Genomic DNA, 14,977 nt, shown 5'->3' with positions numbered 1-14,977 from the left:
ACAAGGAATTGAGGTTGTGTCACAATCTTGATTAGTTCGGATCAGACCAACGGATTGTGAATATAGGTCCAGATGAAAAACAAACGATCCTTCCATCGTGTATAGTTTCACTTAAGTTAAAATCTTGAACGTACTCATCCACAGGCAATCTTTACGGCCCATTTTGCCTGAATGCTAAAAAACCGTAGGTAGCAAAGCACCAATCAAACACCAGTTACCCTCCTAATGTGCCATCCAAAATGCTCCAACATCTTTCCATTATCCTCTGATCTTGCAGCACCTCCTAATTGGCAGGTATCAAAGATAGATAAGGGCGACATCTGTAGCAGCTCTTTTCGCTCCTGCAAGGGCAAAGATCCTGGATTCTTGTTCTTCCAATGCAAGGTACAGATTTTAACGTGTGTCCATACTCTCTTGCAATATCCTATCCACCACCATCTTGTGCCTCCACTAACCCAGTACTAGATCCCATCATACCCATCGCAGCTGTAGTGAAGACTACAGCTCAGGATAAAGACTGCACCGCTGGCTCTCCACCTGCACTGAAAGCCAGGGCTGCTGCCGACGCACAGCCCAGCATAAAAGATCCCCATGGTAGTCTCACCTCACGAGGAAAAGTCCCCAGGCCGTTACCAACATACAGAGTCGGGTTAAGGCTCCGAAGTTGGCGCCCTGGCCCACCCACCACTTATGGCCTAGGCATTTGTGACCTTGGGAGGAGAAAAATGCTACAAGTAAGGACCCTATATTTCATAGTTTTAGATTAAGTGCACTTTGTATAATTTTAAAGACTAAATTAATTTCATAGAGCTGCTTAGAGATAGTACTGGAGCGGCTTTGTCCACATCAGACCCAGGAGGGGAAGATGGAGACTGTATAAGAAAGATTTTAAAGCAGCCTTACACCCACACCTTGGTCAGTGAATCCATGCCTTGCCTCTTGTTTTAGTAAAGTGTCTTAATCTGTTTTTTTTACTTCCTTTAGGGGGTTTGTGGTTCTTCCCTTGCTGCCTGCTTTTTCTCTTACCGACCTTCACGATGCAACCAAGGGTGATGATGGAGTGCACTGGGCGGGACTAAATCGCCCTCCCCACATTTTGCTTTTTAATTGTGATCTGCCACGTTGCAAGCAAGCGGCTCCTATGCATCGGCTGGACTGGTTTCCTCATCCTCGGCAAGCTTGCTTTGAAATCAGTTCTCCGATCCCTTAGATAGCCTTTTCGTTTCAGAGAGTTGTACAAGTGTAGAAAACAAACCATTTAATCCATTTCTGGGTCATCTAACTGCACTACTTGATTCTGGGTCTTGCTATTTGGCCAATCAGATCACCTTTCTACAGGGCATATTGCCATCTCTGTGAACTCTCTTAAGGTATATGATTCTATTTAAGTTTTCTTTGAGGATTACCAACTCCTTTAGATATATGGATCCACTTACTTCCACTATATCGCCAATGATAGATGAAGATGTTTGTTTATATTGATCAATCTCTGTGCAATTGTCATCTTTTCTACAGCTTTCCTTTTGTTTTGAGATTCAGTAGAGGCTATGGATGCTTGAAGAAAAGCCTTAATGGTATCCCAAACTTTATTCAACTTTGGCGTTCCAATGCTTTCAGCAAAAAGCTATTTAGAAGGTTGTTCCAACTTTAAAGCGATTCTAAACCCATTACAAATGACCCCTCTTGCAAACTAACTCAGATTGGTTCTTTTTTTGCATGTAGGTACTTCAATGTATTTCCTATTTGAAAACAAAATCAGATTGTAACAAATGCAAACCCTTTCAAATTTGGATTATTTGATCTCCATATAGCACTACGTTCTAGAGTTTCAGAAACCTAATATCTAACAGATAAAGTTCTATTTTTAAATATGTAAAAGAAAATGGCCTAGTAGTGCTCTGCGACAATCAACCAATTCTTTTTTGTGATGGAATTTCTATTGCTTGGAAAAATCGTTCTAATTTGTTAGTTCTCAATTCTTATTTTTTTTTTTTTTTTTTTTTTTTTTTTTAAACACAAAATGCGGGAGGTGTGCCCCCCTGCAGTCTGCCCAGTAACTCCCGACCGCCCACTCCCCCCAGCAACACTGGCTGACCCCATCTACATTTTAGTGATGACATCTGAGAAAACAACTGCAAAATAAATTCACGTAGTATTTGGTGGAGCAAGAGACTCAATACCGTTATTCAATATTAAAAATCTCAGGCAGAAATACAAACAAAAAGCGATTTTTTATAGGGCAGCTCAATAGACTGGGGAATTGGATCAAGAATGAAAGAAAAAAAGTAGCCTCTTTGGGATCGGAACAGAGGTATCCAAGAATCCTTAAGAGAAATCTCAAATCGATCAATAACGAAGCAAAACATTTGTAGATGGAGTTCCAACATAGGTTATTTTGGTAGAACCCTTTTTCTTTTGCATAGCCATAACACAAAAAGAAAATCTGGTGATTGGCTGGTCACTCCCGCTTAGCTTGGGTGCACTGTCCTGCGCAACCAGCGGTCCATCGGCAGGCACTTTACAGTACAAGGCTGGAGCTATAGAGCAGTGGGTGCATGAGGGGAGATGCCCGAGGGGTGGGGACGACACTAAGGATTAAAACATCGATTTATTTATTTTAAAGTATTTTTATTGGGTAAAACATTGATTTAAAGGCACTATGCATTTTTTACGAAAAATGTATTACAAAAAAGGACAAAAGCTCTGACAAATTTCGAAAGTGCCCCAAAACCTATATGGGGATAGAGGTAGGCATTAAAAAGGGGGGGGGGATTAGGGAACATAAGGAGGTCAAGCGGAGTTATGGGGCACCCCCTCAATAAAAAGAAAAAGGAGTTTAAAAGAAAAAAAACATATTTGTAAAATTTAAAAAATGCTAATGTATAAAAAGAAGAATATTACTTTTTCATAGATCGAATGGAAAGTCAGGAAAAAGGTCAATGTTTACTTTGTAGTAGAAGCAGATGCATCGCAAAGGGCAAGGGAGAAGTAGTGACTTCAGTGGAATAATATGGAAGTGTTTGTATAGGTCTAACATGTTGCCTTATGGGCAACTACAGAGCGCTTAGAAGCCCCACAGAGAAGCGAGAAAATGGTCCGTAAGGAGAAGTAGGTGTGGAACTACAGTTTAGAAAAAATGATGGTGACATTTTCAGTTCTCACTAAACATGATCTGAAAACACTGGTTAGCAGAGAAATGGCAGACCAATAAATATACACAGAACTGTCAATTATTTATTAGAATTATTGAAGCAGTCTGGTTTTCCACTTTATGTTAACCAGTTAAGTACACTCATGGCTTCCCCAATACACTTAAAGTTAATCAGAAAAAAACAAAAGTAGTTGAGATTAATTGTGCCCTAACCTGGGGAAGCCAGACATTGGTCTATTGGGAAGGAGAGCAACAGTGAAGTACGAGGGAAGGAAAGCGGTGAAGGAGGTTGCGGACACAGGGCTATGGGATAGGGTAGGGGCAGGTGTTTCATAGGGGTGGGTGTTGTGTATTAGTGTGGATACAAGTTATACAGAATAATGGACTAATATATATAGAGAGAGATGAGACAAACATGAGTTGGGTTAATGCGCATTAAGATTCCAAGGCAGTTTTAGAAGCATTATAGGTTTGAGGTCAATTAGTGTTGGGTGTTTAAGGGACTCTAGAGCATGACCGAGAAATGCTGGCAGGTATGCAGACTTAAAACCCCTGCAGTGCATTTACATGACCCCAGGTAAATTCCCAAACAGAGAATATATCAAAATAAATATTAGGAACGGCGAATGTTCTAGAATTGCTGATTTTGCAAACATTTCTGATCCTCTGTAGACCTTTGGCTATTTAGAGATTGCGTTTCCACCTTAGAAAAAGGTACTCAGAAAAGGGCAATAACCAAGAACAGTATGAAAACTTTCCAATTTAGCTACTATTAGGGTACTGGACTCGCCTGGATTTTGAGCTATTATTGGGCAGCTCTGGTCACACCTCTCTGATCCTTTAATTATGCAACAACTTTCCTCTTGACTGACTGAAATCATAGGTCCATAGAGGGGAAGACCCTCAAAAACAGTCCAAAGAATTACAATACGGTTGATGCCCGATCAACTTATGTTAGATTCAACAGCAGCTGCATTTGTTATTCATCAACCTCACCTGCCACGATGAAACCACGACACCTCAGTGGGTTTTTCGCATCTCAGCAGGAATGGCTTGTAGATGCTCCTTAAGCAAGTACAATAGAACCCTTTAAAGTTCACCAGACTTTGTAGGTGGGTTCACTAAGGAGCAACTCAGATGGGAGACGTCCCAAGAAGTTGTGAGCAGCAACAGTGGGAGAGAGTGAAACGTGCCACTTACCAAGCCCTACTTGAGGTTTGCAATCACACTTGCGTGGGTCGACTGCAGTGAGATTTTACATTTCAACTAAGACGCCTTGCTGATCAAGTACCTGGGAAATTGGCGGAGCATGAAGAGATCCCGGGTATTTCACTTGATCGTACAGCGGGGAAGGATTCATTTAAATGGGCCCAGCAAATACTTTGGTCATTAACAGAAATCTCGATGAAAGTGAAAAGCCTGTCATGGGATTTATGAAACATTCACGTTTCCATGCACAAACAATTGGTATTACATTAATGAAAACGTTAATATTTGGACAGGCTACGTCCGATGGCACACATCGTTAGGAAGCAAGGGAAAGCTGAATGATGCAGGCCTGTACAGCTGAAAACCAGAACATTCAGGCTGGACAGAACTATACCGTGCAGGAGACAAGATGGGAGGCGGAAAATAATTCACACTTATCAGGCAGGTTATCACACAAGCTTTAGTCTCCAAGGGCTTCATCCTCTGTAAAGAGGAGGAGTTGTTCCTTCTATGCCGTTTCACTTTCCCATGCAGCTATAGCAGTTACAGGAAGCAGTCTGAAGAGGCATGCCGGATACGCCCGCCCCAGCAAGGCATCACGTCTAGTCTTTCCCAACCTTATCAGCATTCTCCTTTACCATTCTGGATCACAAGACAACCCTGTTCTCTTCTCCTATTTCCATCCTCCCACTGACCTCCACCCTCCTGCTACATCTCCTACCCCCCATTATGATACTACAATCATTAGTCATCATTCCATTAGCTCTCGCAGTTTGTCCATCATCCCCTCCAAGTCCTTCCATTACATGAATGGTCATCCTCTCCTGTTTAACTATAGTTTCTTTATAAGGCATCTGTGGTGAACGGTCACTTTGTGGGGTCTCATTTTCTCTCGATTCTCCACCCCACGACTCTCACTATCCATGTCCCCACCCACCTACACCCTCCCTCCCTTTAACTGATAATCCTTTGCCACTGCCTTTCACACTCCCAGTCTTGCTTTTGCAACTCTTCCCTTAGCTCACTGTCCTCATCCCGTCCTCTCAGGGTCCTACACTTGCCAGGACTCTTCCCCCCTCCCCCCTTCTTGTCCCCCCAACTCCTTGTTCCTCCCTTCCCATTGCATGGGCTTTCCCTCCCAGGTGGAGCCTTTGGTGGCAACTGGGGCCCTGGTGCATACCTGGCTTCGCCGTTGCTTGAGCTTGATCTTGATCAGGAGGATGAGGCAGACGAGGGAGACAACCACGAAGAAAGCCAAGAAGATGCCCATGTCAAAGTACTCAGTGGGTTGCTTGAAAGAGAAAAAGTAGGAAAATGCAGATTAGTGTCCCAGCGGTTGCAATGCCGACTCTCAGAAACTACCACCCCCCCCATGGCAAATTCAGCGATGTGGTGTTACCATACACTCCTCAACATGCAATGACCTCCGGCTAGCAGCATCACTCACCACCCCGTGACCACAATGATATACAACCAAACTCAACCACACAACACCACAGCCAACATGTACCCAACTCCTTCCCCTTTCCGCTAGCCCTGCCGATACAGATGCAACAAAACACCAGCTATGTTCTTCAACGCCACTCTCAGCCAATGAAAAGATTTAAGTAGTCCACCGTTCAAGGTTTTTTTGTTTTTTTTTTAAGTTAGACATGCTTTAACCACGTCACCGCTTGGGACATGCCCATCAACATCCTCGGCAAGCCCTATATTTTACAAAGAACATGGATGGACACATCCACAGAGCAATCGCCAATTGCAGGCACTGCACACAGCTCTGCAAATAAGTGGCATACAAGCCACTTTTATTCACACAAAAAAAGAAAACAGAAAATATTACTAAAGAAAATGTAGGGTATAAAAATACTCCCAACAGAAAACAGACATATGCACTCCTCTGCGTCTTCCACCTAGGCACCTTTGGGGATAAGCTTGGGTCACTTACCAGCAGAGCAATACTACAAGAAGCAGCCCTGTTACTGCCTGAGATAAAAAGGCACTTTAAGGTAACCATGAATATTGTGTTTGCCTTATTACTCCGTGGAAAGAAGTATGGATAACACATTATACCTGCTTTACAGTGAACATCGGTTATGACCTGTTCAAAAAGGAATTTCATATATTAGTCCCCAAAATTCATTTTACACAAAGCTTCAAAAATATAGTGTTACAAACTCACTTCAAAATCCTACATGGGGCCCCAGCTGCACTGCCTTACAGAACCACAGCAAAGTGGTTAAATCACACAATTTCATTGTATCTTGGCTTTATCACTTCAACTTTTTTATACCCTTTCTCATCTCTTGAGTGTACATAACTGCTTTTCCCTCAAATTGGTCTTCCAACATCACTCCCACCTACATTATTTAATTTCCTCTCCCTCTGGACCTACTGCTCTCATGCCTATCTAGTCCCTCCCCTCTGCCTCGACCATACTCATCCGGGTCTTTATGCTGACCTCTTCAACACCCTTCTATCCTTGCACCCTCCTTTCTCACCGTCAACATTTTCCTTTCCAATCCTCTTCCCCACATTTCCCCTCACCACCTTCTGTTTCCCTCTCCAATTGCCATTTTCCCTAAATTCACCATACTATATAAATCAACTTTCTCTTCATCCTCCTTCCCTCATCTCACTTAACATCCCAATTAGTCTACTCTTACCAGATTCTCCTCTCCATCTAGCCATTATATCTCATTAGTACCAGGAAAGGGGGGTGGGGGGGTGGCCTTCCAGCCAATGAGGAAGCTTGAACGGGGTCCTTACCACACAGGGAAAGACCCCGCTCCAATCCTCCTCTGAGTGGGAGGCCACCCTCTTCTCTCGCCAGGTTCAAAAGGTAAGTGTGCTCCTGACATCCCCTGCCCCTTCCTCCCCAGCCCCCGTTTTACACATATCCAGTCCCCATCCCACTCAAACCCCACTTTCCTGCACTCTTCTGTCCCAGGACTTTTCCCGGCGCATCTCCATTGCGCAATTAGCGACAATGCAAAGATTAGAAGGGACTACGTGTACTCCTGTAGTGCTTAGGTGTCTCCTTCCACAGCCACGCCTAGGTAAGAAAAGAGTTCCTGCTTTCCAGAAGAGTTCCAGTGTTCTGAACCTAGGGAGTGGCTCCTGCCCCACCCAACAGGAAAAGTAGTCCCAAACAGAAGAGGATCAGGGGTTCAACTGGCAGGTAAGTAAGCAGCATGGTCTGCTGCAGGTAAGTCCACCCAAGCATTATGAGCCCGGCGCTTCCAGCGCTGGGACTGGGCATCTTTATGAGCCTGGTGCCACTAGCGCCAGGACAGGGTCCAAAAGGTCCCAATTGGGACTGGCTGGCACTCAGAACCGGGGTTATGGGTCTGCTTCCAAGGGAGTCGGGCAAGTCCTGATCTTTTGGAAGCAGAGATCATGACACTCACTCCTTAGTCTCCCGGTCATTAATAACTCAATTCTCAGACTTTTCTCCAGACTGGGGCAACAAGGAATTCCTATTAGTACTGCTGAAGCACCACTCTGTCCAGGGACGGACTACTGAGTCTGAAAGCAGGTAAGCTTACTAGTCTTGCCATGATGGATGTGGTTGGTCGATGAAGGTCTGGCTTTTTAAGAGTGGGTGTGGTGGTGCCAGGAGAAGGGTAGCATGATTACGACAGGCAATGAAGATCCTTGATCAGAGGTTCTTACTTTTCTTTTTGAGAAAACCCCTCTTTGCTTCAAAAGCTAATGCCTGTCAGACTAATTTATACAGTAAGGAAAGGATTTAAGAATGTCCATAAAGAAAAGCAATGATCCAAAGATGCAACACAGAATGTGGCTGTGTAGGCCCACAGTCAGGTTTTCCATGCTTATCACAGTTCCTGGAGAACCTGCACCCTGGTAAATGCATTTCTCTTCATCTGGTGCCTTTGGCATGAGACCTGCGTGCCACAGTCGGGAACATCAGGCTAGTAGGTTATCTTACGAGATCTGGAGATGGAGAGAGTGCAAGTGGCGGTGTTTCAGGCTGCAGGCGGGCCGGGCATGAACAGTGATTCTGGACCTCAAGAATCAGATGACAATACTTGTGACCTCAAGGACACAGACCAATGTCAATCTACTACCGGATGGCCTTGGGGGCACAACAAGGACATGGTGCGCTCAGCGCCAGTGTTGTGTTCCTTTGTTGGGTCCAGGGTCACGTCTAAGCTTCAAAGTTGCTCTCCTTGTGCAGGGCAGTAAGGGGCACTACAGTCTTGATGTCCACCTGTAGCTCCCCCTTATCATCGTAGATACTGCAGCTGGTCTCTGGCTACGTCAGCGGTAGGGAGTTCAGTACTCGGATGGGCGATGCCTTTCGTGGTGCGATTACTTCGACGAGCAGGCAGATTGCTCTAGGGTGGTTCAGACTGGAGTCTCCAATGGCTCAACGGAGATTAGGATCGCAAAAGGGGCCTCGCACTGGAAGTGAATCTGGGAATTGTCCATCAAAGGTGTTTAATAAAACACTTTACTTTTAAAGCTCTGCTACACTAGTCTTCAGATTAATGCCGAGGTCTTTAGCAAAATATTGATGCAAAGCTTCCAGAATTCATGGGGTGAATTGGAGTCTCCAGCACCAATCAGAGTGGTGCAAGAATACACTGATGTGCATTGCTATATTAGCCAAGCAGAATTACCTCTCCCTTGTAGGGATTCATGGCTGCACGGGGACCGATTCCACCAAGGAGACCTTAAACTGGAGCAGACATTCCAGGTCTATGACCATAAACAAACCCACAAAGTCCTTTGTAAGAATAAATGTCAAGTGTGCTGGGGGACATGACCAACGGTGTGACCAGAAGGCACCCAACTCCAAATAATGGAACTAGAGCAGTTGCCAGCATCTTGGGCTTTGGCAATCAAAGAATGGTATAAAATAAAGTAGCCGGCGACGCGGCAGGGTTAAAAACACTGAGCTAGGACTTCGGGCCTCACACTTCCTCCAGTGACTAAACCCGGTATGCCTTTATGGCACAGCAATTCATTCTTTACCTGGGGGAATGTGGACAGCTGCCTTGGGGGGCGGGGGGAGAAAAGGAAGAGATTGATTAGGATGATTTCACAGCATTCAAATGCCTCCCCTCAGAAAACTATCCCAGCAGGCATGGCTCTTTCAGTGCCTGGAGCAGGAGTCCCCCAGTGCTGGAATTGGGCAGAGGCATTTACCTCTGTGAAGGAGGCATTGTGAGAAACCTTCAGTTTTAGTCCCAATTGTAGGATTCTGATATGACTCACTCACCCAAGCATAGGCCCTGCTCATTACTAAATCACCCCAGGCCATGATCAGCCTCTTCCCCATTTCCCAGAGGATGAGCTTCAACCCCTGTCCAGTGCACGATATGCAATCTCATGTACCAGGGGTCAGAAGGATGCAGACCCTACCACTGATCTGTGACCTGCTCCTTCCAAAGCACCCACCATTACTATTCACCAAACTGTCCAAACAGAAGAAGAAGTTGTGCCCAAGACCTTCCCTACATCAGACTGAATAGCAGTTACATGCAGTGCAGGTAGGCCTTATATGATAGTACTGTTAGTGCATGCACTACAAAACCAAATTCTGTTAGGCAAGGACCAGGAACTGATAGATCCGTTTAAGGCTAGCTTTCAATGGCTGCCATGTCAGTGCCCTGATGGTGTCACATGCTGCGAACAAGTGTAGCACAATAGCTCGTCTAATACTTTTAGATAAGCAAGAAGGATGTATTTTCAGACTGCTTCAGAACTTCCGTCAACCTTCCGGGTGAAGTCAAAAATTCCATGTCTACAATTTTGGAATTCAGTCCATTTTGTGGGAGGTTAAAACTACAGAAAAAAAAACATGCACGTCCATAGTTGGGTAAGACCGGCAAAAATCTTCTGCCTTCTCTGTTCCCAAAGTTAACAAAAGCAAAAGAAAAGAGAAAGCAACAACTTGCTTTGTAAAGTCTAAATCGGTCATCGGTGAGTGAGGAGCGGACACTGGGCGACACACTTAAGGAAAAGGAAAACGCCATCAGCATGATTAAGAGAACAGACTCCAGACACGGGACAGAGACCGCATTATTAGACCTTAAAACTCAAATCGAGGTTCTAAAGGATCAAGGCAAACTAGCAATGCTACTACTTCTCGACCTTTCAGCCGCATTCGATCTGGTCAACCATCAGATCCTGTGTGAGCACCTCCATTCCGCTGCCAACTTCTCTTCCTCGGCTGCGGCTTGGATCAAATCTTTCCTGAGCAACAGATCCATGAGAGTCTTTGCCCCATCCGCAGCCGCGGACCCTTCCCCGATTCACTGTGGCGTCAGGGATCTTGTGTGTCACCTACACTCTATAACATTTTCACGAAACCACTCTTTGATGTGCTTGACTATCTGGGTGTCTCCTATACTAACTATGCGGACGACACCCAGATACTCATCCCCATCACTGGTGATTATCTAGGTGGCACCAAGGCCCTTAACGACGTCTACTTGGTCATCCAAGCCTGGATGGCCCAACATCAGTTGTGCTTGAATGATGACAAGACGGAGCTCCTGATCTTGGGCACTGCACAACGCCTGAGCATACTAGAGCCGTCCTATCAGTCATTCAACATAGATGGTAATATCATTCGTGTCTCAAAAGATACCAAAACGTTAGGTTTCTACCTTGATGCCACACTCTCATTAACCCGACAAACTAATGCTGTCAGATCTGCGTCTGCATACACATGCAAACTTATCGCAGCTTGCAGACCATTCCTCACTACGTCTAACAGCGTTACGCTAGCGAGAACCCTTATTATGGCTAAAATTGATTACTGTAGTGGTCTTTATCTTGGCACCAGCCAAGAGAACCTGAACAGACTTCAAACGACACAAAACAACGCCATTCGTGCCGCTTTAAACATTCCCCGACACCACCACATCACAGAAACCAGAAGTAAGTTAAATTGGCTACCTGTCAAACAGAGAATTTCACTCAAAACACTCGCCCTTACGCACAAATGCCTAGCCAACAAAGCCCCGATCTACCTTGGTAGTCGACTGTCGCGCCATTCTACCTCCCGACCTCTAAGAACAGCCCAATCCCACTGTCTAGCGATCCCCAGATTTAAATTGCAAAAAGCAGGGGGCTCAAGTTTCCCCGTCTTAGCTTCCAAGTTATGGAACTCCCTCCCTGTTACAATTAGAGCGGAAGACTCTTTCAATACCTTCAAAGCCAATACTAGATCTTGGCTTTTCAACCAGCTTTAAGGCCGGCTTCGCGCTTCTTCCTGACCTACCCTGACTTGCCGACCGCTACTATCACCTATCGGCACTGAAACTACTGTACATATGTATATAAGATCCTCTTGTAAATGTATATAATGTTTCTTGGTTATACCTGCATATCTGATCCCATGTGTAAATGTTTAAAGATTCTCTGTTATACCTGCATATCTGTAACCTTGTACAAATTGCGCCCTGATGCCTCTGGGCCTGTTGGTTTGCGCGTTATAAATAAAATACAAATACAAATACAAACCCCGAAATTCGCACAACGAAGTCTTACTTCCTGATTCGATCTTTGGGGAGCATTTGGCTTTTTCTGGTTTCAAGTTAAGCACTGGATGGCAGCCATTTTTTCCACACAACGCTACACTGCTTTGCCATCCTTTAACTCTGTCAATTCCACGTGTATGGCATCTTATTTTAAGCCTGCACCAATAGCCCTCTGGTGTGCCTCCCCTGTCCTTGGATTCTACTCTTGTAAGCGTGCAGTGGAGAGCCAGATTTTAGTGAAATTAGATCTAAGCCCTTTAGCACCTTTTTGAAGGCTACTTATATCTGGGCAAAGGCCCATTGATTGAATTCAGAAGCCAACCAAAACAAGGGTGGTGATCTTTGGACATGGCTCAATTTCCACAATATCTGGTTCAGTAAGCAGTCTTCAGTCCACGGTGGTGCCCTCATGCTTGAGAGCGCCCAATTACCTTTTCTACAGGTCAATGCAGCGGCCAGAGTGTGTCTAATCTCAAATCCCTACAACAGCAAATACATGTCATTCACTCATATGTTGCCTTTGGTTACAGCTGCACTGCTTGGAAGAAGCTCTATTTGGCCCTCACATGTGAGATTTAAAGACAACAGTCCAAAATGTGAATACTCATCCTTCATATCGAAGATTAAGAGCACCAAGACCCATTATAGTGTATCCAATGTCAATATGTGTTGGCTCCAGGCCTTCTACCCCATTCGCCTAATCAAGCACGGTCTACACCTAGTTCTCATCTCAATATTTAAACATTACTCTCAAATTAAGGTCACACCAGTAGGCACAGAGGACACCTCAAGCTGCACCACTTAAGCAAGATTTGAAAGGGAGCTACCACCACTTGAGGCGGGGGGGGGCGAGCAGACAACTCCTTCTGAGAAGAGAGTAAACTACTAGTATCCCTGGGCAGATGCAGTTGCCACTAACCCCAGTGAAGATAAAGGACTGCCACCAATTCCAGTGCGTTGGATGAATTTACAGAGAGGACCATCACCAATACCAGCGTAAAGTTAGGTGTCCAAATCTCTAGTGTAGAAATGCCACTGCCGTCAAGCTCTGCAGAAGCCACTCACTCCAGAGCAATGCTCTATACAGAGCCCAGTACTTGTATGTCATCGGGTATATGGGTGAGCCTGTTAACGAACACACCACTGGCAACAGAATCTCAATTACCACTGGTGACATACACATACTACATGGATTCTCACCAATCTACTTCGGCTTTGTACTCCTCCGTGAAGTCACACTGACTCAGCATTGTTCGCACACTATTAACGTTTTACACTTTCATGGGCAGATTTGAGAGAGTAGTTCCAGCACTTGCTTGAAGTAGAGTCACATATGTGTCATTGGATTTCGAGAATTACAGAATGCCTTATTCCAATGTAGCAGGGCTTGGACAAAAAAGTGTCAACACAAAAATGGGGCTTTCAATTTGGTGTGATGTGCATTACAAAATCCAGATTATGGTCCCTTTTACCACCCTAAATGTCTCACCCGTGGAGGGCGGTGCTGGATCCGTGCCCGTGCCATCTTCTGTTTGTTGACTATGTTCATGAGCTTGATGGCATCTGTCCCCTTCACGTACACAACCGGTCTCTTGAGTGGGTCCTCCAAACCTTGATTCAGCTGCAGATGAAAGAGCAAAGAAGACGGTCAGTGTAGTCATGCCAACAGACCTATCCAGTTCAGTTTATGTGTATTTGTTTATATTGCGCCGGAGCCCGCGGGCATCAGGGCGCAAACACGAAAACAAACAATACCAACATATTACAATCTAGGCAAACGGTGGAAAGATGCATTTTATGGCCCAACTCTTACAAGGGCAAGGCACTAGGCAAGAGATCATTTTTCATGGTGGGATGCAGAGTAGAACGTCAGTAGTGTAAAAAATAGGTGTTCTTGGAACACGCCCTTTCATCGAGAGGTACTAACAGTATAGCAGTAGTAGTAGTATGTAGTTTGTTTAGCACCTTCCACCATTAGTATGGTCCAACGAACTGTAGGTTGAAAGCCCTCGGGGACCAGAGTCCGGGTATGGGAAAAGGTTTGAGGAGGTGCCATTATGCGTGTGCATATTAGCCAGTGCTTAAAATAAGGGGGTTGGCCAAGTCCCTGCTTTTCACTCATGCCGAGCTTGCATGCAGATAGGTGGTCTACAGAGAGTGTGATGGAGTGCAATAGAGGTCATGTGTGCACATACGCATCACATTGTTATGGTGAACGGTAGCTGCATTCTTAAGACGGGTATCGCGCAAAGTGTCTTCAGGTGGTGTATGATGGCAGTTGCATGCAGGTTTGCTGCCGTGTCTTTGGCTGGGTTCCCTATGCATGGAGAGAAGCAGTTAGGTGCATGATCTATATTTGAAGCAGCGACGTAGGGATAGTATGATGGCTAAACTCTAATTCTACTAGTTTTAATGAAGGGTAGAATTCAACAAGCTCCTAGGCAAGGTGGTCATTAAACTTCTAGGTTCAATATCTGGTCAGGTTTATATTCTTCAGGTTTTGCCAACATTCTTCATTTGCCTAGGTTCAGTATCTGGGATTGATTGTACAGTTAGATTCTAGAACAGACTATTCTGCGTACACCTAATTCAGTGCAATAGGTACATTCCGAGTTCATCTGAAAGTGGTAAGAGGCTGGATTCTACAAGCTCAGGAAGAAGTGACAGCTACTGAATATGGGTGTTCTGGGAACACTATATGGCTCTATTAGTCAATCGCCTAGATACGAGCCTGGGTGCATTCTATAAACTATAAAGTTCTAGGAATAAGATGGCTACTTTGCTCAGTTACCTAGAAGGACTTGATGCATTCTTCATCTGGCAGCATTCTGTATTAATAAAATGTCGGTATACTGGGTGCACTAAGACAATCAACTATAAGAGATGCAACGTATGTAACTAGGTTGTCACCTTGCTGCATTTAGCCACCAACAAGGAGGTTTGGGAATTATATCAGACCTGGCCATTGCAGACTGGTTTCGATGTCTGGATTGCGACTCACATCGGCAGGAAAGGGGGTGGGGAGGCAGGCTGAGGATTAGAGTCCCGATAGCATCCCCCATCCTTGCTGGTTGTCCGGGCAAAAGCATCATGGATGAGCCAA

At 45.0% G+C, this 14,977-nt stretch overlaps 1 protein-coding gene across 1 annotated transcript in view; it reads right to left on the bottom strand.

Moving 5' to 3' along the window:
- The window catches only part of ZNRF3 (zinc and ring finger 3), a 606,087-nt gene that overhangs the window by 64,463 nt on the left and 526,647 nt on the right, over positions 1-14,977 (bottom strand). Inside the window, exons 4-5 of the mRNA XM_069619170.1 lie at positions 13,364-13,495; positions 5,541-5,651 (exon numbers count right to left, since the gene is read on the bottom strand). Coding sequence (XP_069475271.1) covers positions 5,541-5,651; positions 13,364-13,495 — 243 coding nt within the window. The remainder of the gene's footprint in view (positions 1-5,540; positions 5,652-13,363; positions 13,496-14,977) is intronic.

The sequence above is a fragment of the Ambystoma mexicanum genome, chromosome 10 (genome assembly GCF_040938575.1).
Source record: "Ambystoma mexicanum isolate Mex_15411 chromosome 10, UKY_AmexF1_1, whole genome shotgun sequence".
NCBI classification, from domain to species: Eukaryota; Metazoa; Chordata; class Amphibia; order Caudata; family Ambystomatidae; genus Ambystoma; species Ambystoma mexicanum.
This window is presented reverse-complemented; position numbering and strand designations above follow the sequence as displayed.